The 24,236-nt window shown below is 41.8% G+C and overlaps 2 protein-coding genes across 3 annotated transcripts in view; one reads left to right on the top strand and one right to left on the bottom strand.

Moving 5' to 3' along the window:
• LOC146973369 (SH3 and PX domain-containing protein 2A-like) overlaps nt 1-4,929 on the top strand; it is a 65,665-nt gene extending 60,736 nt beyond the window's left edge. For both annotated transcript variants that reach the window (XM_085799862.1, XM_085799861.1), the window contains 5 exons: nt 58-175; nt 272-600; nt 789-838; nt 1,698-1,817; nt 1,978-4,929. In XM_085799862.1, the coding sequence (XP_085655988.1) occupies nt 58-175; nt 272-600; nt 789-838; nt 1,698-1,817; nt 1,978-3,903 (2,543 nt within the window). In that variant the 3' untranslated portion in view covers nt 3,904-4,929. The remainder of the gene's footprint in view (nt 1-57; nt 176-271; nt 601-788; nt 839-1,697; nt 1,818-1,977) is intronic.
• A 7,935-nt stretch (nt 4,930-12,864) lies between these two features.
• Nucleotides 12,865-24,236, bottom strand: part of LOC146973368 (E3 ubiquitin-protein ligase NEURL1-like) — a 29,723-nt gene continuing 18,351 nt past the window's right edge. Inside the window, exons 4-6 of the mRNA XM_085799854.1 lie at nt 20,799-21,515; nt 16,079-16,258; nt 12,865-15,398 (exon numbers count right to left, since the gene is read on the bottom strand). Coding sequence (XP_085655980.1) covers nt 15,160-15,398; nt 16,079-16,258; nt 20,799-21,515 — 1,136 coding nt within the window. The 3' untranslated portion in view covers nt 12,865-15,159. The remainder of the gene's footprint in view (nt 15,399-16,078; nt 16,259-20,798; nt 21,516-24,236) is intronic.

Below are 24,236 nucleotides of genomic sequence, written 5' to 3'. Positions count from 1 at the left end.
ATTTTACAGCCTTCAAATTCTTAGCTTTGTTGTTTTTCTCTGTTCTGGCTTTGGCAGAAGAGAAGTACGTAACAGTGCAGCCTTATACCAGCCAAGGCAAGGATGAAATTGCTTTCGAGAAAGGTGTTATTGTGGAGGTGATTCAGAAGAACCTGGAAGGATGGTGGTTTATCAGGTAAGCCTTGACTCACTTGCTTCAGACATTTGTTATGTCTTTCATTACAAAATTGTATTTTTATCAGTTTTCTCTTACAACTGCCTTACTTCACAGGTACCAAGATAAAGAAGGCTGGGCTCCAGCCTCTTACCTAAAGAAGGTGAAGGATGACTTCTCTCCACGCAAGAAGACTGTTACAGGCCCAGTGGAGATAATTGGAAACATCATGGAGATCAGTAACTTGCTTAACAAGAAAGCCCTGAGTGAGAAGGACGTGCAGACTGAAGGTGTCCCAGAGAGCCCCCAGGTGGCCAGGAAGGAGATCAGCTTGCCAATCCCCTGTGCTGACTCAAGCCCCGTTAATTCCCCACAGGAGGGGAGCAAAGCAGCAGAGCCTGCTTCACCAGCAGTTGCCCGCATCGCCCCTCATCGGGTGGAAATTGGTAAGTCCTGTCATCGTGAATGATTCAGCTTCTGGCATGAAATGATTAATGAACATCTGTAAATCTGCAGACCACTAATCAAACTTTTTAAAATCTCATTCCTTGAGGCTCGTAAATGTCTATTCTTGAATGAAACCAAAAGTGTCAGTTTCATGAATGTCTTTTTTTTCTTTGTGATTATCTCACAGGCTCCCCAGTTCTCAGGCAAAAACCTCCGCCTCGAAGAGATGCAACCCTGGTAAGAGTTATATATTTGCCATATTTCTTGTCCACCAGTCATTTATTCATTTATGCCTGAAAAGCCTCTAGTTATGCCTGCTGATTCATGTGACACCCATGTGAACAATTTCCAATAGCAATGAGTAGACCTTAATTTAGTTCTTGAAGATAAAAAGACAAGATCAAATACATAATGTCTTTATTAAACTGATCTTAGTGGACATGCATAGGACTTTCACAGTTGTTTGTGGCTTTTCCCTCCCACAGACAAAGAGCAGCAAATAGGAAGAAATTATGGAAAAAGTATCTCCGCATATTACATGTTGAGTCATATTTTTTTTAGAACTACATTCTGTACCGCTAATTAAGTATGAAATGTAGAAATACTAACATTGCAACTGATTTGTGACATGACATTAATAGACTGTGAATACTGATCCATCAATTCTAAGAATTTAATTGCTGACTGTAAAAAACTAAACGTGAGTCGCTTTGAGATGATTACAGAGATGGAAAAGAAGAAAAAATAAATTCTGTTAGAAAATGTTATATTCATTCTTTTTTGGGTTCTTCTCTAATCTTTTCTTTTATGTGAAATCATAAATAACTTTACCTCACAGGGCCTTGAGCAATTATTTAAATGAAACCATCTGAGGAGTCTAGAGGGGGGGGTTTCTCTTGATCGGACTGCTAACAAGGTGAAGCTTGACAAGGGGTACTAATCATACACAGTTTTAGTCTGAAAGGTTTCCACGGCACTGTGGCTGTTTTCTTGGATTATGACTTTTTTGCTCCCAGTCGAATACTTGAGCAAATGTACATATTTGCTTTCTGCTACAAACAAGAAGTCTAACACTGTTTACTTCATTTCTTCACAGGGATTTCCGTTGCCCTGCCCACCAGAGCCCCCTACAGTTGAAGCAGAGTATTACACAATTGCAGATTTCCAGTCCTGTATTTCTGATGGTATCAGTTTCAATGGAGGACAGAAAGCAGAGGTAATAGATCATTTGTGACAAGGCAATCTTGAATACTGGTAGCAAGCATATATCTCAGTGTATTCATACTAACTCAGTAATAACACAAGGGGAATGAAATATTAATGTGTTAAAAAATGTCTTCATATAAAGACTTCTCTTTGTTGAACTTGTATTTTAGGTCATTGAGAAGAACTCGGGTGGTTGGTGGTATGTCCAGATAGGAGAGACGGAAGGCTGGGCACCCTGCTCCTACATTGATAAACGTAAAAAACCCAATCTGAATCGCAGAACAAGCACTCTTTGCCGCCCAAAAGTTCCACCCCCAGCTCCGCCAGTCAAAAAACAAGACTCAGTGGAGACTGCACCTCCCAGCAGCCCTGGGTCTGAAGCTCCAGAGTCTCCTGTGTCTCCTGGGAGACCGGTGTATGAAGAGCCAGAATATGATGTCCCTGCCATTGGTGATCTGGACATGGAGTCTGAGTTTGAGTTTCTTAGAGGAGAAGGTTCTTTGGTGGATGCAAAGCATGAGGACACTTCCTCTGAGAAGGGATCCCATCTGTCCTCCAAGCCCTCTCCAGCTTCATCACTGCACAGTGCTTCCTTCAAAATGGGCGAGTCATTTGAAGATGGCCACGAGGCAGAGGGGGAGGCAGAGGGAGCGGAAGAGTGCATCTATGAGAATGATGGCTTCCGGCCCTTCAAACAGACCCCCGAGAGACAGTGCAGCAGGGACTCAAATTCCTCTAAGACAAGTGTCTTGTCAGAAACTGGCAAGACTGCAAACCCAACTTCAGGTGGATGGAGATCAGCAGGGATCAAACTCAAGATTGACTTGAATGGGAGTCCATTTTCAACCAAAGCGGAGGAGGCATCCAGTCCTAAATCTGCCTCCACTGAATCCACTCCAGATCTGTCCAGGCCTAAGAAGGACCAAGAGGAAAGCAAGGTATCCTCTTCCACCAAGTCCTCCTCTAAACTAAAGCCAGTTGTGAGACCTAAACCACAACTTGCCAAAGCCTCCAGTGCTGAAAAGATGGATATTAGCACCTTGAGAAGACAGCTGCGACCAACTGGACAGTTGAAGAATGGCACCAAAACTAAAGGTGAGGACTCTGAGACAGCTTCAGTCATCTCCTCTGAAGACTCGTTTTCATCTCAGAGCACATCCGATCTCTCCTCCATCTATTCTAAAGGCAGCAGGGGAGACTCTGACCTGGAAGGATGTATCCTGTATCGCACCACAGATCCCTATGATAAAGTCCAAGAGTCTGAGCTAAGTTTCCCTGCTGGAGTGGAGGTAGAGGTACTGGAGAAACAGGAGAGTGGCTGGTGGTATGTTCGCTGGGGAGATACAGAGGGTTGGGCTCCAACTTACTACCTGGAGCCCGTCAGACAAGATGACATTGTAGGGTCAGAATCTGATGGCACCCCAACTAAACCTGGAAGCCTCAGCAAGTCCAACAGCCTGGAGAAAAACGAACAAAGGGTGCAAGCTTTGAACAATATCAACCAAAACTTAAAGAAGGTCACCCCACCTATCCCCTCCAAGCCTCCAGGTGGCCTCTCTAAACCCACCAGCTTGTTTGGGTCTCGGAAGCAGAATAACACCAAACAGCAGCAGGTTGTCAGACCTCAATCTGTCTTCATATCAGCCCCAATCAGGGATGGTCCCAGCCCCGCTGGCTCTCTCAGGAGAAATGAGTCCCTCAACTCCACAGATCACCCTCGTGCCAGCCCAACAGTGCGACGCAATGCCTCCTTCGGCACAGTGCCACGCAGTCTGGTGTCAAACAACATGGCACTACCCAACAGTGAAAGATCCCGCACCGGTAGCTCCGAATCACTCGGCCTCAGTTCTCAGAAGAATGCCCTCCCTGTATCTACAGTGAGGCCCAAGCCCCACATCATCCATAACAACCTCAGAGAGGTGTATGTGTCCATAGCAGATTATCATGGTGACGAGGAGACCATGGGGTTTCCAGAGGGGACGAGTCTGGAGGTCCTGGAAAGAAACCCAAATGGATGGTGGTATTGCAAGGTTCTGGACAATGGCAGACCAAGGAAAGGATGGGTTCCCTCAAATTACCTCGAGAAAAAGCACTAGCACTCGTGTGGAGCTGGCAGAACTCTAAACATGCGTGTAAAGACTACTCAAACAGATGCATTATTTTGTGAAAAAGGCTAACCCTAAGACATTAAGTAAGGATTTAAATCTTACCAGGTACCTTTGCCAAAATGATCAAATTGTGACTTGGTGAAATGAGACATCCGGTAAAAATCCACATGATACAGTGCCTGAAAAGTTGCAACAGAGGCAATATATTGGGACAGTAGTGACACAGACAAAAAGAACATCCGAAAGAAGAATGATTTAATGCTATTTTTCAGTGGTTACCTTTAACTTGAAATAACATTTAATGTCCACTCCTTGAACTTTTTCTGTAAGTTTATAATGTATTTTTAAAACCTTTTTAAGCATTTAAAGCTTACTGCATGTTTGAAATGATTCATTATACTGACGATGCCTTGAGCTGTTGAAATTAAACCTTTCTCTCCTCCTTTCTTTACACAGAATCTCAGTTGTTGCCAAAGCTGCTTTGTGTTAGTCTCAATTTGGTGCTGTCTGTTTGCATGTTTTTTGTAATATCTCTTTATACTGTATGTCTTCTTTATGTGAAATATTTTATCCATTTAATTGTGTAATATTGTCCAAATGAAACAATTTGTGAGCATCTCTGATTATAACTGTATTTTTTACTTTTAAATCAGAAAACATTCCCTCATGGTCTTCCCTGAAACTTGCAGTGTTGAAATGCTTTCTGTGTATGAATGTCAGGGGTTAAATATGCAAAATCAAACATCAGTGAAATTTATATTTATTCATTTCTTACCAACAAATATATTCTTATTACTTTTTTACCGATTTCAAGAAAATCACAAGTCCTTACACATTTCTAAGAACTGCTCCATTAATCATAACATTTTGAATTTCTGCTGGGCAGTAAATTTGACATAACTCTTCAGCTGCAGTAGTACTGGGATGCTCACTTTTGTTTTATGTTAACTGTGTGACCAGTGATGATAACTGAAGTGCCAAAAGAATTAATTAAATAAATGCACTTTTGAACAATTATTAGTGCTTTCCTTTTTGAATTTTACATTAGTCATAGATGGTGCACATCAGATGTGTGCCTCTGGTTCAGTGGCCCCCAAGTATGACCATATCTTATTTAGCCCCATAATCATGAGGTGAGATGAATTCAGTTGCATGAATTGAGAACGATTTAGACTGTATAATTCTCATCTAGGTTCATGTACATTCGAGTTAATATCTTATGTTTGGTATCATTTTTAGGATACAGTGTGGACCTTTATGAAAACCGATTTGTGACGCTGTGAGGTGGAAACATTCACTTGAGCTTTTGTTGATCTAAGGATGAAAGAATTGATTGTATTTTCACATTGACGCAAATTTATAGACATTACTTCAACAACACTTGCGAGTGAGAATTATGTGACAAGAGGGTAAGTATCTACTGAATTAATTGCAAATTAATGTACCATATAATAAATATCATAAAACTTATCAACAGCTCTAATCACTGATAGCCTGTTAATCGTATTGCAGAAGTAAGGGACTAGAGTTGACTCAAATCAGGATTACATAGCCACAAATTTGAGGATTTGACTAACACTGATAAAAGATGCAACTTGACTTGGTACTAATAGCTTGAGATTTGAATTAGGCATGAAACTATTACTTAAAAGGGGTTTACTAAAGTTCAGCATTTTCCTTTTTCTCAAAATCTTGATTTTTAATTATGACTGGGTAATTTCTAGTGTGATGCCTGCAAACCAGCTACCATGGGGAGGGACCCAATCCAAAAGTTACACTTGTATTTCAAATACACATAAAATATAGCATAATGAAAGTTCCAAATACACACAAGTAGTGCTCATGTATGACCCACTTGATGATTCTCACCACAGTAGGCTATAAGGTTTTCTGTAAATAATATTCTAAACAATATTATAGCAGCAAAGTAATTCCCTTGTAAAAACTGTGTAGAAAGAGGGGGTAGTGGCGTCCCAAGTAGAAACCAACTTTACGCACATAGCTACATCTTTTCTTTGTTATAATATCAGGTCAAAAGTCAATGTGCTGTGCAATTGAGTTGAAAGGCCCGCCCACATGTAAGATGGCGCGCGGATCGGTGCAACGCGCAACAACCAGGTGAAGATTACCTGAGGGGGGTGGGGGAGTGTCATGACAAATAAAGATTTTAAAACCAGACCTATGGTGGACGGGCCAGTGTTTACTGACACAAACTGCAGTTGCCTGGCAAGCCTTAAAAACATACATTAAGTTTTGAATATGTTTACTGGCCTACACTGGACTCAAGAACTTATCCCTCCGTTGCTGAACTTCTGTCCCAGTCCGAACGAACAGCTTCACCTCTTCTCGTTGTAAGTACCATAATGGCCACCCTACTCAGGGCCGTAGCCAGGATTTTTGAAATACCGAGGTCATTTACTCGTGGTGTGCGGGGGGGGGGGGGGGGCGGCTGTCAGAAATTTTGGGCAATTTTATATTAAAAGGCTTCAATCTGGTGCACTTTGACAGATAAAAACTACACACATCATATTAGATTAATGCCATTTTTTATGATATTATCATCACTAGTGATCATCCAGAGAAGACCCAACTTCACTGAATTCTGATGAGAACACACCATCTATTACAAACAGGAGACTAGCTCCTCGCACTCGTAGCAGCCACAGAGTAGCAAAAATATTATATTATAAAGTTTAATTCCAGCTCGAAAAAAAAAAGTCTGAAATGCAATGTGAAGGTCCTGGTTGTTAACATGAAGATGAACAGGTTTCTAGGGTGAAGTGTGCACTCTTTTTTACCATAGCTATAGCCTACTATTTTTGGGGTGACTTCCTTCTGAAGCGTCAGCTGTGTTCCTCACTTTGAAACAGGCCCAGGAAGTTTGTTTGCTTTTCCTTATAGTTAGCACAAACATACATCTGACTGCTCCTTTTTGAAGCAAATTTTGTTTTGTGTTATAATTGGTTATTCACATTGTTTAGCTATGTAGTATTTCACATTTCTATGCATATTTTTTATTTGTAAAATATTGGTGTCAAACTTCATTTAAGTTGTATGGTCTTCTTTGAATGGGAAAATATGAAGAGGTCTAGGTGAAATCAAAATGAGCCAAAAACAGTTGTATTTGGATGGAGTGAATATTATGACACAGGCTATTAGTGAAATATAATTAGTTTTCCAAAGGTCAAATTCCACCTGGACATCTCTGATAATAGCCTACTGTAAAACAGCTGCAAAATTGCTCAAGTTCATTTTTTTTAGCATCTACTTTTACACAGTTACAGTAGCCTACACATTACTTATTCATTTGCCTGATATCCCATGATTCAAAGGTAGATTTTACTCTAATGTTTTGTTTTGTTTTGTTTTTTACTAGGCAGAGATGAAAAATTTACATTTTCTACTGTAGCCTACTCGAGACATGTCTGTAATAACCTCACAGGTCTTAGCTTTCTTTAAATTAAAAAATAAATAGACTGAAATAAAACTAATGGTTGCCTAAAGATTTTACACCATATGCTCTTTGTTAAATCTGTCCAAATTTTTTTAGAAACAATTTCACAGTCTTTGCTGTTTGTGAAGTTTTGTGCTCGTGCACCACATATGCTCACATCTTTGGCATCTCCTGGGGGCTAAGCCCCCCCTGTCCTTAAAACTTAGTGACGCCCCTGTCTGTAAACATAAAATGTATCGTGTCACTGTGCTTTTCACATAATGTTGATGGAAGAATGGACAGTGCAGTAGATGCCCCCTCAGTATAGTATCTGCAGGAAAGAGGTCTCTGCTCTCCCCCACTTAGCTCAACTAGTGCGTAGTGCAGGACACAGACAGTAAACGGCGCTGAATTGACGCTATTAAACAGCTGTTTTCTCCGCATACATGAGGACCCGTCCCTAAATAATACAGCGCTTCAAGTGCACGTATGTACGAAACCTTTACAGTGTAACAACTGGTTGGAAAGAGCAGTTTATCTAGAGCCAACCGACTCACTCAGTAGCCTTCTCCTCCATGCACGCAGGCTCCGCGACGCGCTGTATCACTCGCTTTTTCCGAATGAATCGCCTTTTTTCCCGCGACCAGTAAACAAACACCAGCGTACGTGAGGGCGTCAATAAACAAGAGCATTATAGGCCTACCGGAATTGTTGTTTGGACAAGAGAGGAGTCACTCAGTCACCTTCCATCTGTCCTCCCTAATACTTTCACCGCACTTTTTTTTTTTTTTTTTTTTAATTTCATTCATTAGGCCGAAAAAAATACCGAGGTCATGACCTCGGTGTCCTCAATGGTAGCTACGGCCATGACCCTACTGTATGTTATATCTGCTTTTTATTGGTGATCGGCTCCAGAAAGCATGCTGGTTAGCTAACTTGGTGTTGTTACGCTTGGCTTGGCATGAATGTGTTCTTTACATGTTGTCATTGCTAGTAGGCCTAGGCTATTCCCGGCCCGCTGCTATTTAGGAAAGCTGTGTTTGGTTGGCTCTGCAGGTTTGCTTGATGCGTGACGTCATGTTGGTCAAGTATGTTTGGTTTGGTCAGAGATGATGGTGATCTTGTACGACATCTAGTGACCATGCAAGTCTTGAAACCACTTGAGCATGTGTGACCTGCCTGCTTCTTGCATTAAACGCATTTCTGCTGTGGCTTAAGTAAAACTACATATGCATATGTTTAACCAGCCAGAGTCATATTAATGAGATCACACTTGTTGCCTTTCCCTTTCACTTCTTCTCTATAGCTTTCAGCCAGGTTGTGTTGGAATTCAACTCTGGGAGCTTCTGCTTTGGGGGAACTTGCACATTCTGACTTTGGTTTAGATGCCTTTCACTCTGTGGCTGCTGGGCTGCTTAATTTGCTGTCAACTGACAACGCAAAAGTTTAAGTTACAAGTTTGGAGCTGTCCTTTAATATTGTCGCCATCAGCTATAATCAGAAAAACACCAGATCAAAACACTGATGGAGTTTTCCACTTTCAGACACTGCATACCGCTGATATATTGGATTTTGTGCCTAGAATATAATATGATCACCAGCCCACAGGAATTTAATCTGTAATATGTCCATCCCACTGTCAATTTCCTCTGTTGGGTTCCCTACACTCATATTCAACTCACTGGCTTGAAACTAAGTTATCAGAGTTTATTGATCATCTTTATACTGCAACATGTTTGGCTACTGGATGTGTGTAATTGTTTCTGTGTTTCCACAATTGCTGTTGTTGTGTGTGTAAAGGAGGCTATGAGTTTATTTGTGTTTACAAATAATAAATTATTGATAAATGAAAGAAGAAAGAAGAAAAAGGAAATGCAATATATATATAGGTAATATAGAGACACCTCCAGGGGTCTTTACATTTAAATATGGAAGTTGTGTGCACCAATCTAAAATGTGGTGAAAATCAATATTAGTAGACTGAAAATGCTGAAAAAACTACAATAGTACTTGTATCTTGTGCCCAAATCATTTGTTATTGTGAGAGAAAAGGGGGGGAAATGGTTAGTACAAAGTATAAAGAATAGAAGGTCTTTTTTCTGAGTTTTTTTTCTAGTTTATTTCAAACCAGACCACAGCAACCAGACAAAACAAACTACAGACACCAACATACCAATACAGCAACAGCACAGCTAGAAAACAACAACACCTGGCCTGAAAAGGGGATGGACGAAGCATAGCTTTTAGATTTCCATCCCCTAGTTTGAAGTGTTGTGCATTTTGTTTTCCCTTTGTGAAGTTTAAAACCTTGTGCTGTGGGTTTTTCCTGTGGTCAAGGTGTTGTTGCTTTTTCCTACCACTGGAGGGCAGCAGCACTCAGCTTCTTGATGCAGATTGGCCACAAGTATCACAGTCACCTTCACCTCTGTCTTCATCAGTACTGTAATTAGACAGTGGCGGGGTGAAATTACTCAGTTGATGTTTTAGATTATCAACAAAGTTTCATTTTCTAATAGAATTACACATCTTCTCACAAGTTTGGTCCTCAACACTGCAGATGTGACCGTAGGGAAGATTCCACATCACACTGGGTACAAATGGTCCAAAGCCTCAACTACTACAGAGGAATAAAACACAAAGTCATACTATCCGATAGCCAGTTAATATTCAGAATCAATAGTGTCAAGCTTTTCGGAATACAAATTTGGGACCTTAACAGATGGAGTGTGTGTGTTTGACCAAAACAGCAGTGGAGAGGAGATGCCGCAACACAGCTCAAACAAGTCTACCAAGCCCTTAAGCCTTTAGGAGACCAGCAGCGAGGTTCACTGAGAGGTCTGAGTGGAAAGTCTGTGTACACAGACACCAGTGAGATATACTGTATTCATGTCACTTTCACAGACACTGCCTGTGTATTTCCCTCTCACCTCTGAGAACACTTGGCTATGAACAGCAGCCATAGCTGCCTGTTTCATGTCCGGACGTCATGGGCTGTATTGGTGCCTATTGGAGTGCAGCATAGAACAGTGCTTCATTAGAGCCAGGCCCGCAGGGCAGTAAATAACAGATGATGTTCGCTCTGGCCAGGTCTACATACCACAACTCTAAACAGTTTCTCTCTGAGTTATAGCTGTTTACTAAAAGCCCTTGCCTTTGTTATTCATATAGTATATGGCAGGATGTTAGTCAAGTATACTACTGTGAAGAGTGATTGTGTTGGGTGTTAGGCTTCTGAGAGATGGCTGCCTTCTTCTTCTCTAACCGTTGTCCAATTTGAATTTTCTCCCCTAAGAGGTTAATCCATCAACAAACATTTGTATAATGTGCGTTTTGGGAAAAGGTAATGGCACTAATGCGCTCTCATTGCCCATCCTCTGTGCCAGATTGACTTCAGTTTACTGCTGTGCATAACACAGTAAACACTGAAGCTGTGAAATGGAAATGGTCAATTTCTAAGTTCTTGTTGCAATCGGAGTTGAATGTCTGAACCTTAGTAGATAGGCTCTGTTTTATAGCTGAAGAAGAGCTGCATGGGCTCCAAATTATTTTTTTCCCCTTACGTAATTAAAACCAGGCACAAAGCCAATGATTCAGACTTAAACTTTATTTAACAAACTGGACATAATTAGCAAATTCAGAAACCACTTTAAGAATGTTTGTATTTATTTTTTTTATTTTTACGTCAAATAGAATTCCAAAGTCAAGGAAACCAAAGTTATAAGCTGAATTTCTTGTCCAAAGTGCACAATGCTCACCTTGACTCACTTGCTGGTTTTGTTTTGTTTAGACTGCACATATTTGGTCACATTTGAAAAACAGGCAGTCAGAGTTATGATCATATGGGGGAACTACACACGCCTGCTTCACTACAACACAAAGTCAAGATAGAATTTAAATATGCACAAGATGGACAAACATTTTTTTTTTATATACCAACTAATAGGTAACCAACGGCAATCTTACACATCTCGTTTCCTTCTAAAACCATATTCTCAGTATATAACATTTAAGTGGATGTTTGCCATTTTGAGAAATATGCTTATTCAAGAGTTTGATGAAAAGATTGATACCACTCTCACGTTAGCAGGTGGTTAGCGTAAAGACTCTTGGGATACTCTGTTCAAAGTTAACAAAATTCACCTGGAGCATTACCGTCATGTAGAAACATTATCATTCATTTGGAGTAATACCTCCCTGTGTGAACTCGGCGTTTGGTCTCCTTTGCCTGTGTGTGTCTTCTGTGTGGTGCAGAGCAGGTATAGAACAATGGGCACAATTCAGAGCATATTTGCTGAAGGGAGATTCCTGCTGCGACGACACGATGAAAGTGAATGTGAACCAAAACAGTCAAGTTGCAGTCTGTGAAGCTGAAAGGAGCTGTGGATCTGGGTTACAACTCTGTGGCCTCATCACTAACTGGCGACACCTTTGCATTGTCACGCTGTCATTTGATATACTGTTATTATAAAGTCCTAACTACATATAAATCATAACCTTTGTGTGTGAATAGTGTACGGCATCCATGCACGTTAAACAGACACTGGAAAATCCAAAAACCGTGGCCCAAGTTTGGATCATTTGTCATCCTTGATACCTTGTTTTTGCTTCAGGAGCTGCAGAAATGTCAGAGATATACTTGTCAGCTCTATTTATCAGGAACCCACTCAAACTAATTGGCTTTCTCAACGAATGTTTGGAGACTATAGATGTGGAAAATGCGCATGTTGTTCAAACACATTTGATACTGGGACATTTAATCCTCGTTCAGGAACGAAATGCATATCTTTCCACAGGAAATTTGGATCTTCAGGGTGAAATGAATTATAAATCCTCAGATTTTGACCCTTCCCACTTAGTGACATAAAGGGGCAGCTGTAAGACCCTCAGTTTATGTCTATAAACATACTTTACTTTCCTCATGCAGTCAGTCATGTATAATTCCCCTATTCTTGCCAATACTATGGAAAATAATGTAAATTTTTGTAACTGTAATGTTGTGATTTCTGATGATGATGTTTGAAATCTGTTTGAAAATACAGTCTGAATAATTTGAAATAAATATTGTTGGAATACTCTGACAGGATGGAGATGATGATGATGCTTGGTCATGTGACATGGGGACATTTTTGTGTTTCATCCGAGACCAAGGAAGGCAGGACAAACACGCCGTGCACTCAATAAATAACACAGTGAGGTCATCTAAGTGTGTGATGTTAAATATAATGTACTTAAAGTATCATAGGTGCGGCTGCATACACATGTCTCGTCAGTGTTATTATTAGGATTTCTACTATTGGGCTAACTATTCCTGGTACATTGGTGTATCAGTTCTGTTGTAGGATCAGCAATGACCTCATTTTACTCATGTTGTTCTGTACAGTAGGTACTATAACAATATATCCCGTTTTTATGATCAAATATGTTTTGTATGTAAAATAACTGCGGTAGAAGTATGAAATCTGGTACCACAATTTGGTCATACTCAGTTACTTTAGCCCTGTACCTGACTGATGTGCTTTTACTGTCCCATTTCACCACCGGAGAGCGATATCGATCTTCTCATCTTTATGACAAAGTGAATAAGCATATTTCCCAGATAATGATCAACACCACTCCTTCAAGTGAAAATCAGCTTTCGCAAACCACTGAGTCTTTTTAGAAGAATAAAGTTTTCTATCACCTTTGACTATGCAACAATGAAATATTCTTACACTTTGGACACTATAGCCACATATAAAATAAACAGTGATAATTCTTTATAGTAGCACTGACAAAATAAATAAACCTCATAATGTACAGTTAATATTACACTCATCAATACCTTTTTTTTTCTATCAAAAATGTTTCACAATATTCCATTGCCTGTAGGTCATATTTGGTCAGGGAGGAAAACAATAACAGGTAGAAATGTAAAGGCTGGGCGTCTCCAAAGCACAACAAAATTCCAGTATTATGTGATGCAGTGACAGAAGGGACAAGGCGGTATCCAAACGTCTCATCTTATAGGCAGTGGATAGATCAATACACTGATATTATATGCACTGAAATGTTTGCTTCAAAGTCAAACACGACAGCTTTGTATTGGTAGGTTGTGTGGTTACACCAGCTCACGTCAGCGACATCACAACCATGAATGAAGATGAATATGAACCTCAGTATTCCTCCTGTTTTGTTTTTTTTTCTTTTCTATATACGGAGAAGCCTAACATACCAAAGTGTGTCCAGACTTCTCTTTTTAAAGGCACACAAGAAAAGTTAACTGTGACGCAAACCTTTTACAACGTAACTGCTAGTTTTCCCACCACAGTGGCGAGATGACAAGCTGCAACAAGGAGAAAAAAAAAGAAAAAGAAATCAGCACTTTCCACTTTACAGATTACTGAGTGATGTTTCAGCAAGGCCAGAATAACACCTGAATATAGCTTGTATTTCTTAACAATTCAAAGCAGTACATAATGCATGAGATTAGTCAAATGAAAAATGTCCTTGGAGTTTGCTTTTACCGACGGGGAGCAGCACTCAGAAATTGATATGCAAACGAAAATTCTCACAATGTCCCACAATAACAAGCTACATCCTCGTCACTAACTGCACACGTGTGATTTTTTTTCCCACTTGAAGACACAGTGTACTGAACATCATCAGTGAAAGCAAATATTCATGTTTTACTTTAATGTACATAATGAAAGAGGAGCGCGTAACCTGAAGTAAAGCAAAGCCATCTGCAACTCGCTGCTTCATGGGTTTCTTACATCCTTTTGTGCTCTTTCAGCATTTTAAAAAAATACTCCACTTGCCCACCAATGTTTGTTCAGATGACTTCACAGCATCCAGCAGGCTTACTGAGCAGCAAGAGGTGGCGGGGGATGGCTGCCAAGAAGCAGGACATGCAAACCCCCCCCATGCACGTCCCAATTTTTTTACAGGCTTTTATACAAACTTATGTATGTGGTTTTTGCCCGATTGAGCAAAGGCGTTTCTTTGCACTGGAAAGATGTGCAGACGACACGCAGTGCTTTCGCCCCTTCCTCCGCCGTCTACATCCCACATTACAACATTCTTTCTCTCCTCCCTCGCTTACCTCTTCACTGATTTACATCCTCATTTCACCGCAAGCGTGACCTTCTATGGTGACAACGTTCACACTTTTTTTTTTTTTTTTTTGCTCTATCTCGCTTTGCCTGAAGTTCACAGAAGCACAGCAGGTCGTGAGATATCCAACAAAATACGTCATTTACTATACGACTGAGTTAAGGATTTATTTACCCTTTAGATTTAGGTATTTCATTGCGTTTTATTGCATGAGGAGAGTTTTATTCTCATTCAAATATGGCTTATTTTAGAAATTCTGCAGTATTTTCTCTCTCTATCTTTCTACTCTGTCTTCCTTACTGGTATCTATAGCCAGCAGAATGAAGGGTTAACTCTGCAGAAAATGGGACAGATGCCTCTTCAGATTACTCTTTCTCCTCAACACATGCACAAATCAGAGTCACTGGACAATAGTACAGTAGGTACAAATCCAACCTGCTGTTCTTGTTGATCAACACTGTATTTCTTTTTTTCTTTTTTTTTGATCTCATTGTTGGGTCTTTAGGACCACTGTGAGCTTTCCAACAATGTGCATTAGACATAACATGAATAAAATCTTTTAATGATGGAGTTTAAAGTCCTGCTGTAGAGTACCTGAGCCAGATTGCACACACAAACAAGCTGTATTTCACTTGTGCTGTGTCCGTCTTAAAAGTCTTAACATGGCTTCGACAACCTTGAGCTGAGCTTAATGATGCGACACGTTTCGTAACGGGAGCCTACGTGCTCCTGTACGTCTTGATGATGTCTTTGATTGTCCTCCTGCAGATGGGGCAGCACGCGTTGGTCATCTTCTTGAGTTTGAGGCCACAGGTGTAGCAGAGACACATGTGTCCACAGGCGTAGAGGACGGTGTCCACCACGTTCTCGTAGCAAATGGTGCATTCGTCACTCCACGAGCAGGACGGGAAGGTAGGGGACTCGGGGTGGCTGGAGAATGGAGAGCTCGGAGTTGTACCTGAGGTGATGAGAGAGAGAGAGAGAGAGAGAGAAGAGTTTAGGGATGTGAGAATGAGTGTGAGAGAAAACAAAATGGGAAAAAATTGCCAAAAAATGAAGGGAACCTTTGGGTAGTTCAGGCAGACAACACACCCTGACAGGCTGTTCGCTGCAACACGTGTCCGACGCACCTTCTATTTAAGCTGTCAATACCCTGCCCAGTGTTTTTTCTGTACTCATGAAGCGACAGGACAACTTTATAGAGGAATAATTGTGTCCCTGCTCCCTCTGCTGCCATTATCTGCCAGGACGTTTCGTGTCATGCTGTCTGCAGCTCGGGACCGCAGCGATGCCGGGTATCACCGCCTCGCATCACAGAGGTAAATATTTGCTTCTAACTTGCATATCGTGCGTCGACGTTTTGGTGCTGTTTCGCCAGTGTTTGTGTGCTGCTGGCTGTTTCATTGTTCTCCTGCATGTCTGCATCTTAATCACTTTCATAAACAAAAAAGTGAAGGGGAAAAAATGATAAATACTAAAGGAAAAAAAATCACAAGAATCGGGACAGAGAATACATGCACTACGTGCACATGTAAAAACTTGATTTGGAAGGGTGAGCTGGCTTTTCTCAACATTAAAAATTAGCAAAGAAAGATGGAGAATTAAAAGTGAAGGCGGAGAGGAATAAACCGGACAAACCTGTAGAGGAAGAAAAGACTGTTTGGTAGTTGGAGTTGAGGCTTGCATTGAGGTTGATGTTCATAGGTGTGTTGAGGTTGGGCTCTGAGTTGCCGCTGCAAAGCATTGTGGGGGTGTTGGGCGTACAGGACGGGGAACCGGGGACTGATGGGCCTCGGGGGTCCGGGTGCAGAGATGAACCTGATGGTCCAGAAAAGAGATCTGAGTCACAACAAATATTCACCAGCATATAGATCAATCAATCAGGGAGTCAAATATTTCCATCATTCACCCTCAGACTTCAGTCAGAACTGGTAATTGGTAAATGGAGGAGAGCGGATGTCTTGTTGCATCTCTCTCACTGTCTCAGGCTGTCACTCTCTCTCAAACACACACACACACACAAAATCTGTTCTATCACCAAGCAGATGACTTGTGAGTCCACAGTGTCTGTGCGTGGGTGTGTGTGAGTGAGTCAAGTGAGTCGGCGTAGTCTCGTTAGAGACACCAGACCCCCCCTTCAAATCCTCTCCTCTTCCTCCTTCATGAGCCCATGATCCCTCTGGGTAGGGTACAAAACGCTTCAACTGACTATCTGTTGTCTGTCCTGTGTGATCCATCCCGAGCTGCACCACCGGCTCTGGCATCAGTTCACATATTGGTAGCTCACGTCTCCTAACAGATGAAAATACTGACCCTGATTCCACGGACAAATTCTGATCTAGTTTGCCTGGCAGGCACACTGCATTGTTGTTTACACATTGTCCTTCAAACTGACCATGGCGGAAATATTTCAACACTGTCAGGCTGGCCATTTGTTTGGCACCGACATCCGTCCATGTGTCAAATTATCTAATATTGGTGGGTCACATTCTGTCCCACAGTTTTCTTATCTAAATTTCACCAAGACCACTGCGGTGTGGAGAAACGGGATAAAAAAAGAACCACAGATGGTGAGAAATTGCAGGAAAAAAAATGTTAGCTCGAAAAAACAAAAAACACATTTATGTGGTCTTTTGTGAGCACAAAAATGTATACAGTTAGTTGCATAACTGTAGCTACGTGCTCTGATCCATTGCTCTGAACTCTGATGCATTCTCCCTGGACCACTTCAACCACTGCAGTCTCAGTTTCAGTCTACATAAACAAACCATAGTAGCGTTTTAGTCATGCAACAACCAATTTGCTGCTATAAAAAAAATCAACAGTTGTTGCAAAGTTTGCAAAAATCTTTCCATAATTTGTTTGCATATAAGTTACGTGAGAGTCACTTATTTGTCTACACTGTATACAAGTTACAGTATGCATACAGTAGCATTATACACCCTTCCATTACCTACTTAACATGACCTATGTGGCAGCCCGGCTGTTAGCAAATGTCTCAGTCAACTCTAATAAGGCAGAATGGATAACCTTCATGTCTATTCATGTACCCTTTCATCAAGGGTACCTTTCATCTTCCCATGTATTATGAATTTACTGCTGCCTGTGCCACCAGGAATGAGTATGTGAATGTCTTTTGCTATGCAGGCAGGGCAGCACAGGGGGCTTATTTGTGGTGGAGAAGGTGTATGGTGGCTTTCAACACTTGCTTATCAAACCTAGAGAATTCAGCTCCACCCCATCGGGTTATGTAGGTTTTTTTTTTGTAGTGTTTTTAAGAATCTGACATTTAAAACTGTATCAAAGGATACTTTTTGGCTACTTAGGCTTGTAATGGAAACCAACATGTCAACTTCTAAGTTGATATGTGAACTTGCACACAAACTTTTAATGTACGCAACCATTACATGCACCTGGCGAATATAAGTTTGATAGCCAGCCTACTTTTAACTCCTGGCTCTTTAGCAATTGGCAAAGTCCCTACTCGCTAACTTTGTCAGTCTGCCTATTAGTGCATGGCACGAGTGTAATTTCCACTGGGAAAGGGGGTGGAGTGGGGACCCTAGTTTAGTCCTCCTCACTTGTGTCAGTGCAGCTTGATTTTTGCTACTGAAGCGTCTGAATGTCCCGTCGCCGTCTTAACTGTCCTGCTAACTGAGTCCAGCTGAGGGAAGACTTGAGTTAATAAAAATGTTGATATAATCATCTGTGGTCTTCAGTGATTATCATGTGGTCATAGCAAAGAGCTCAAGTTGCAGCAGCATGTGGTGCAGTGATGCCCTTGGTTTTGCCTCCCAGACTGCTGGCATTACTTAGGGCTGAAGAAAACAACACTGTCCTTAAAAACCAACTATAAATAGACATCAGTCAAAATTAAAGCACAGTGCTCTTTGTAGCAAAGATGCACATCCGACAATTACTTATCAGAAAGCACAAGGAAAGATTTTAAGTCGGGTTACAATACAGAAGTTTCTATTTTTTATTATCCTACCACGATTTAGGGCAGTCTGATAACCAGACTTATCAGAATTTGTTATTTGCTAGATTGGTTTGGATTCTTTTTTTACTTATTTAGAGCTTTTCCACTGTAAACAGCCTCCTGATGTTGACGAAAAGTGGCACTGACAACGGTGACCCTGTACCACAACATTAGGTCTCAGACCATAAAATCAAAACGATGAGCTGAAAGATGCTAGAATAGCCCTAGAGCTGCAGAGTCAGATTATTAGTAGTTCTGTCAATAACAGGGACGCCCATCACATACTCATAAATCATTGGATCAGCTGTTAATATAAAAATATTGATTATAGCAGCTTTGAGATTACAACTGAGCACATGTAAACCTGGGGCAGGACACTTGTAGTGAAGATACCGTATGAGCTGTTATTGATCCGTGCATCATTGATGAAGTGATAAAATCTTCATTTCTAATATAACACGGACAACGCCACCACGTGAGAGTAGCAGGCTTCCATCTGTTCCACTTCACAGGCTCGACAACACTCCGCCACGACAAACTGTCACTTGCATCAGTGGCTAGATGTTTCCATGGCAACTCATGGCGTGCTGCTGCAGCGAGTGGGTGAGCAAGAGACGTCACAAATGCACTCCCCACAGCTGGAGTGGGTAATGAGTCGCAGAACGCTGAAACCCCAAAGAATCAGAGCAGGAGGGGGACATGAGGGAAAGAGGACACACAGAGACGATTGGTGGACCACTGTTAAGGGAACGGGCAGTGGGTGGAAAACCCAGCATCTCAAACCTCCGTGCAATTACATTTTAATAATGCATATGGAGGGCATCATAAGGAGCTATCATGGGCCCCCTCCTGGTACATAATGCTGGCTGCTGGGAGCCCACGCAAGACAGAAATAACATCCTCAGCCCTGGTCTGACTGACTACATGAAAGAGCGCAGAGGAGAGAGAGGAGGAACTGTAATCCAGAAATGATTCATGAGAGAGAATGAGGAGATTCAACAAATTCCAAGAAATACAACAAATTCTGATCACCTCGGAAGGATTTCCAGAAAACTCCTCCTCTAATTATGAATTTCCAGTGAAAAGTACAATAACCACAAAGCAACACTGTTGGAGGAAGATGTTCTTCAGAGAATTAGGACGAGCATCCTAAGCTGCTGGCGGCTGTAAACAAATCAAAAGCACTCACACTTGTGCTTTCTGTATACTGCAGGATTTCACAGTCACATCATAAAATGCTATGTCCGAGCAACACTCCTAGTCTGTCTTATGAAAAATGGAGAATTTGAAATCCTTTAAGTGCAGGACTCTTAAACCTAAGCAAGTCATAATAAATATTTTAAACATAAATTGGATTTGCGCAAATTGCAGTGAAGCTCATTTGCCTCTTCACTGAAGCTGTGTGCAGGGCGTCAAATGTTCTCGACTTGTGACAGCAGAGGCTTCATTTTCTCCCCTAAATTGCCTTTAGAAATTCTCCAAATTAGGTGAAAATTGCCAAACATGCTGTAAATACTGCATGCACAAACTACACTTCCTGAGTGGTGAAATGATAAAATAATCTCAAACTGTGAACACCCGAAACAGCTTCTCCACACATTGTAAATGGCATATTTTTAGCCTGTTTGTGTTTCAACCTAAACTGTGCATCTCATCCCACACCCACGGAGCATCAATCTGAACGCCACACATGATTAATGCCGGCCTGTTCTCAGTTAATGTTTCATTGTGTGAAACCTGCTGGAATCGAACCGAGCCAGCAGAAATTCTGTTCAACCAAACGTACAAAGTTGACTTTCATGTGCAAACTGTGGGAGTACGATGTAAATTCCCAGGAGATATGAGTTGATAAAAAGTCAAGAGAGCGGCCCAGACAGCAAAGGAGGGGGAAACTATTTCATGACTCGGCTGAGTGGGAAGCCGTCCTCCAAAGGTCATTGAAGGATCACAGACTGAATTAAGGTCTGAATGGAAAGTTACTAATGACGTCCTGTGAAGATCTGTGGAACATGATTCAATTCCTGGAACCGTGGTTTAATTAAATATTCGAACTATTGCTAAAACGAACATTAATATGAAACTGTTGGTCTGTGAAGGTACATTTTATTTTTGCTTGGATGAAATTTCTTCACCCTTAAATTGAAGGGTAAAAAAATTGCCATTTAAAATGTAATGCATCAAATATTAGTTTAGACATCCTGGTCACGTCACTGCAATCAATGAACTGGATCGAAGGCCAGAATGAAAGTGTTGTTTTCTGAAGGAATAATAAAGGAATCTCTTAATGTGAAAAGCCATTTGAACTGTGAAAAGATTCTGTTTCAAGTTCCCAAACGCATAACGTTAGAAGACAAAAAAAAAAAGATCTTGTAAACATACCTAAAATCCTCAATTGTGTGATGGTGCCGTGCAGACCGTAGAACATCCAGAGAGGCCTGGAGTTATCGACGCACAGCTGCATCCCTGCACTGACGCCATTATGGCTCATCATGACCTCCCCATCTGAGTTCACCACAAAGCCCAAGATATCTCCGCTGTGGAGGGGCACTGCCAGCCGACACACGGCCCAGAATTCCTTGCGGTCGACCAGGGACTCTGGATTGGATGGGAGGTCGCTGGGCCGCAGGGTTGCGGGGTCGCAGGATGTCACGCCGTAAGAAAGGGAACCAGGCCGCGTGACGCCCGCCTTCACCTTCACAAACACAGTCTCCGAGCAGCGCATCGGTCGGCTGGTGAACACCAGGGTCCTCTCGTCGCCACGGTGATCCAGCCGCGCAACCGTGTGCTTGTCCAGCACGGTGACGTGGATGCCGTGCACCGTGTGGAAATGCAGATCGGTGTCCAAGTGGCTCGGCAGTAGCGAACACTGCTGTGAGTTTTGAGAGTTTTGGGGCACGTGGCAGGAAGCGGAGCTCAAGGGCTGTAGCCGTTCCTCTTCCTCATCGTCTTCCTCCAGGTGCATCTCCTGCTGCTGCAGGCTCAGGTCACACAGGCTGATGGAAAGGCGAGGATCGTCGCCATTTCGCTGAATAGAGGCCTGGTGGGTGGCTGCAAAAGAACGAGGACGCAGGCAGTCCAGAGGGACCATCTCGCTGTCTGTGGAAGAAAAAAAACAAAACAGGAACGTTATGTAATCACTTGTTTGTGGTGTTTGGAAATAGAGAATTCAGTCTGAACCAACACATGATGTCTTTTTTCCACTTTTCGTTGGATAACATCATAACTTCATTTGGACGATGAATAATACAGTCCTGTTTATTAGAAAGTGGGAAGGGGATACCTAGAGAAGCCAAAATTAATTGATGCACCCACTTAGTATTCTGTGTGTTCCTGTGTACAACACTGGTTTGTTTTACATTCACTGTCGGCACGGTGTTCATTCATCATACCTGCCACTGTAAACAAATGGTGGCTTCTGGCTGCTCCACTTTATGATGTACTCATCTTAATGCACCCTCTGCACTGAGGCTTGTACTGTACTGTAGTTCAACTATAAGGACAAATATGTCACTGCTTACATGTTTAGAAATACATCAGGGTTTTAAGTGGAGGCAAACTGTAGCTGCAGGCCAGTGGCTCCACTACAGCTTTATGTAACATAGGAAGCTACTGGAAGACAATAAAGCTCAGCTGTGTTTGAACCTCCCCCTGCCTTTAGCTCAGAGTAGTGTCATAATAAGTCCCATTTTTCTTACTTATCTTTTTACCCTTATCTTCTCTTTTGTGGACTGTTACCAAAATTGTGTGAAAATGCAGACATTTTCCTTAAGCTATTAAATTCAAAGATCGGATTTTTCCAAAAGGCTACTCTTTAACGACAGCGCACAGTGGGTTTCAAAGAGCTGCTAGGAGCCGCCACGAGCCATTGATGTTTACATAACACACTGTCTCGGCAGGAGTGACTTAATGTACTGTATTCTGCCTCCTGTCCACTGTTAACATTTTCAGTTATGCATCCGGATGCTAAAAGCAGCTTTTTTTCCGATCACTGAGAGGGGAGAGGCATTCTAAAAACTCTCACATGTCTGCTTGTGCAAATAGCTTATCCTATGCTAATTCTGCTCACTGTAAAATAGAAGCCACATGGGAACGCTGTCGCAAAAAAAAGAAAAAAAAGAAAAGAAAACAGAAAAGGAGCGTGTCTTTCCGTGCACGCAGCCGGTACAAGTGGATCTGCATCGTGGCACGCTTAGGGGACACACTGCCAAATTTAACACAGCTCTCTAACACGGGCTATAATTAGCCTCATTGGACATTTGAGGAGAGCGGGGAGGGACAGGCCGAAGGATGAGTGACATGATGGCTGAGCTGTGTGGCTCTTAGCCTCCATCTGCTTCGGGCTTCCCCCTATGGGAAGTGGATGAAGGAGGAGGAGGAGGAGGAGAGGATGTAAAAAGGGTGGGGTGGACACTTGAGAGAAAGGGCATACCTCACCAGCTCCTCTTTATCACACAAAGACAGCACATCTCCGGCCAGCCACTGATAAACTGCTTGAACTTAATTACTTCCTCAGTCAAGAGTGTCCACAACCAAGTATGAGGCTCTTATTATTAGCAGCCTTATCATCTCCAAGGCAAAGTTAGCCGACTTTGTTACACCAGAGATAATTTCTATTCTTGCTATTATGGCTTCCTGCCGTTCACAGTTTCTGTTTTTGAGAGTTGCGCAGCAGTCAAAACAAGCTGTGAGGAGAATAGTAACATTACAAGGAAGTTTCTATCTGTTGCAGTTGGGGGAAAAAAGACATAAGCGATAAAAGAAGACAAAACCATGAAAGACAAAGACGTGAGCCAAATAAATATGTATGACCTCTTCCTGAGTTTGGTCTCAAAGGATTGTGGGATAGAATTTCACACATAAAACATCTACCAAATATGAAAAAAAAGAGCACTGAGTCACTGAGATCACACAGCTTGAAATTACCCCTGTGCGTGCATGCACAGAGGTAAAGAAGTGTTCTCACAACAAACACACAGCAGGGACAGTCCTGTTCAACCTGTTTATGCTTTCTGTATCATTCAAAACAGGGATTCCCTAACAGGGTGCCAGGGGCTCCCAGGGGGGGCATCTTTGTAGCTGCCAGACGGGAGTATAAGGAAAGATTATGACTGATGACATGCACACAAAAACATTTGAATTTGATTAACACAACACCACAGGTTGTGATTAAGACTGAGTTAGCAAGTGAGCACAGTAGCTGAAACCAGTTATCTACACATGAGGAGGGTGGTGTATGAGAAACGTTTGAAATGAAAACGTAATCGAACCGGCACTTACACTGGAATTTCAATTGTGTGAAAAAAATATTGCAGCAACACCTTCTCTGATATTACAGACAATTAACGCTACTGTATGACAGATCTGTGGTGGGGTGGGGGTTTGGAGCCACTGACTCGACAGCAAATAATCTTTTTGTAGTTGTAATCTCTAAACTTCTCACTCATTAAAATGTCACTCACACACAGACAGGTGCTGTTTTGTCCCAAGTCCCGACCCATGATGAAAAAATGAAGCACAATGCCCATTGAACTTTCTGAACAGTCTGAACATTTGGTGACGCACCAGTGATTTTACAATTGCATGCACTGAAAATAGCGGTGATTATATTCTCCTTTAAAATGTTAAACTTCAGGTCCTCAAGGCTTTTGAATAACAAGGCGAAGTCTGATTCACTTTGTTTTTTTCATGCACGTAAACAATACAGACGTGATTAACTGCATGGCTGAAACTCCCCCTAGTAAAATTAAGTGGTCTTTGAACGGCTCCAGAGACTCAATCTCTAGAGAAAAGCTCTACTTAAATAGAGGAACACATACC

Source organism: Trachurus japonicus, chromosome 15 (genome assembly GCF_045865225.1).
Source record: "Trachurus japonicus isolate A0001 chromosome 15, Traja_1.0".
In the NCBI taxonomy this organism is placed as follows: Eukaryota; Metazoa; Chordata; class Actinopteri; order Carangiformes; family Carangidae; genus Trachurus; species Trachurus japonicus.
The sequence above is the reverse complement of the archived record's forward strand: the minus strand, read 5'-3'. Positions and strand labels throughout refer to the sequence as shown.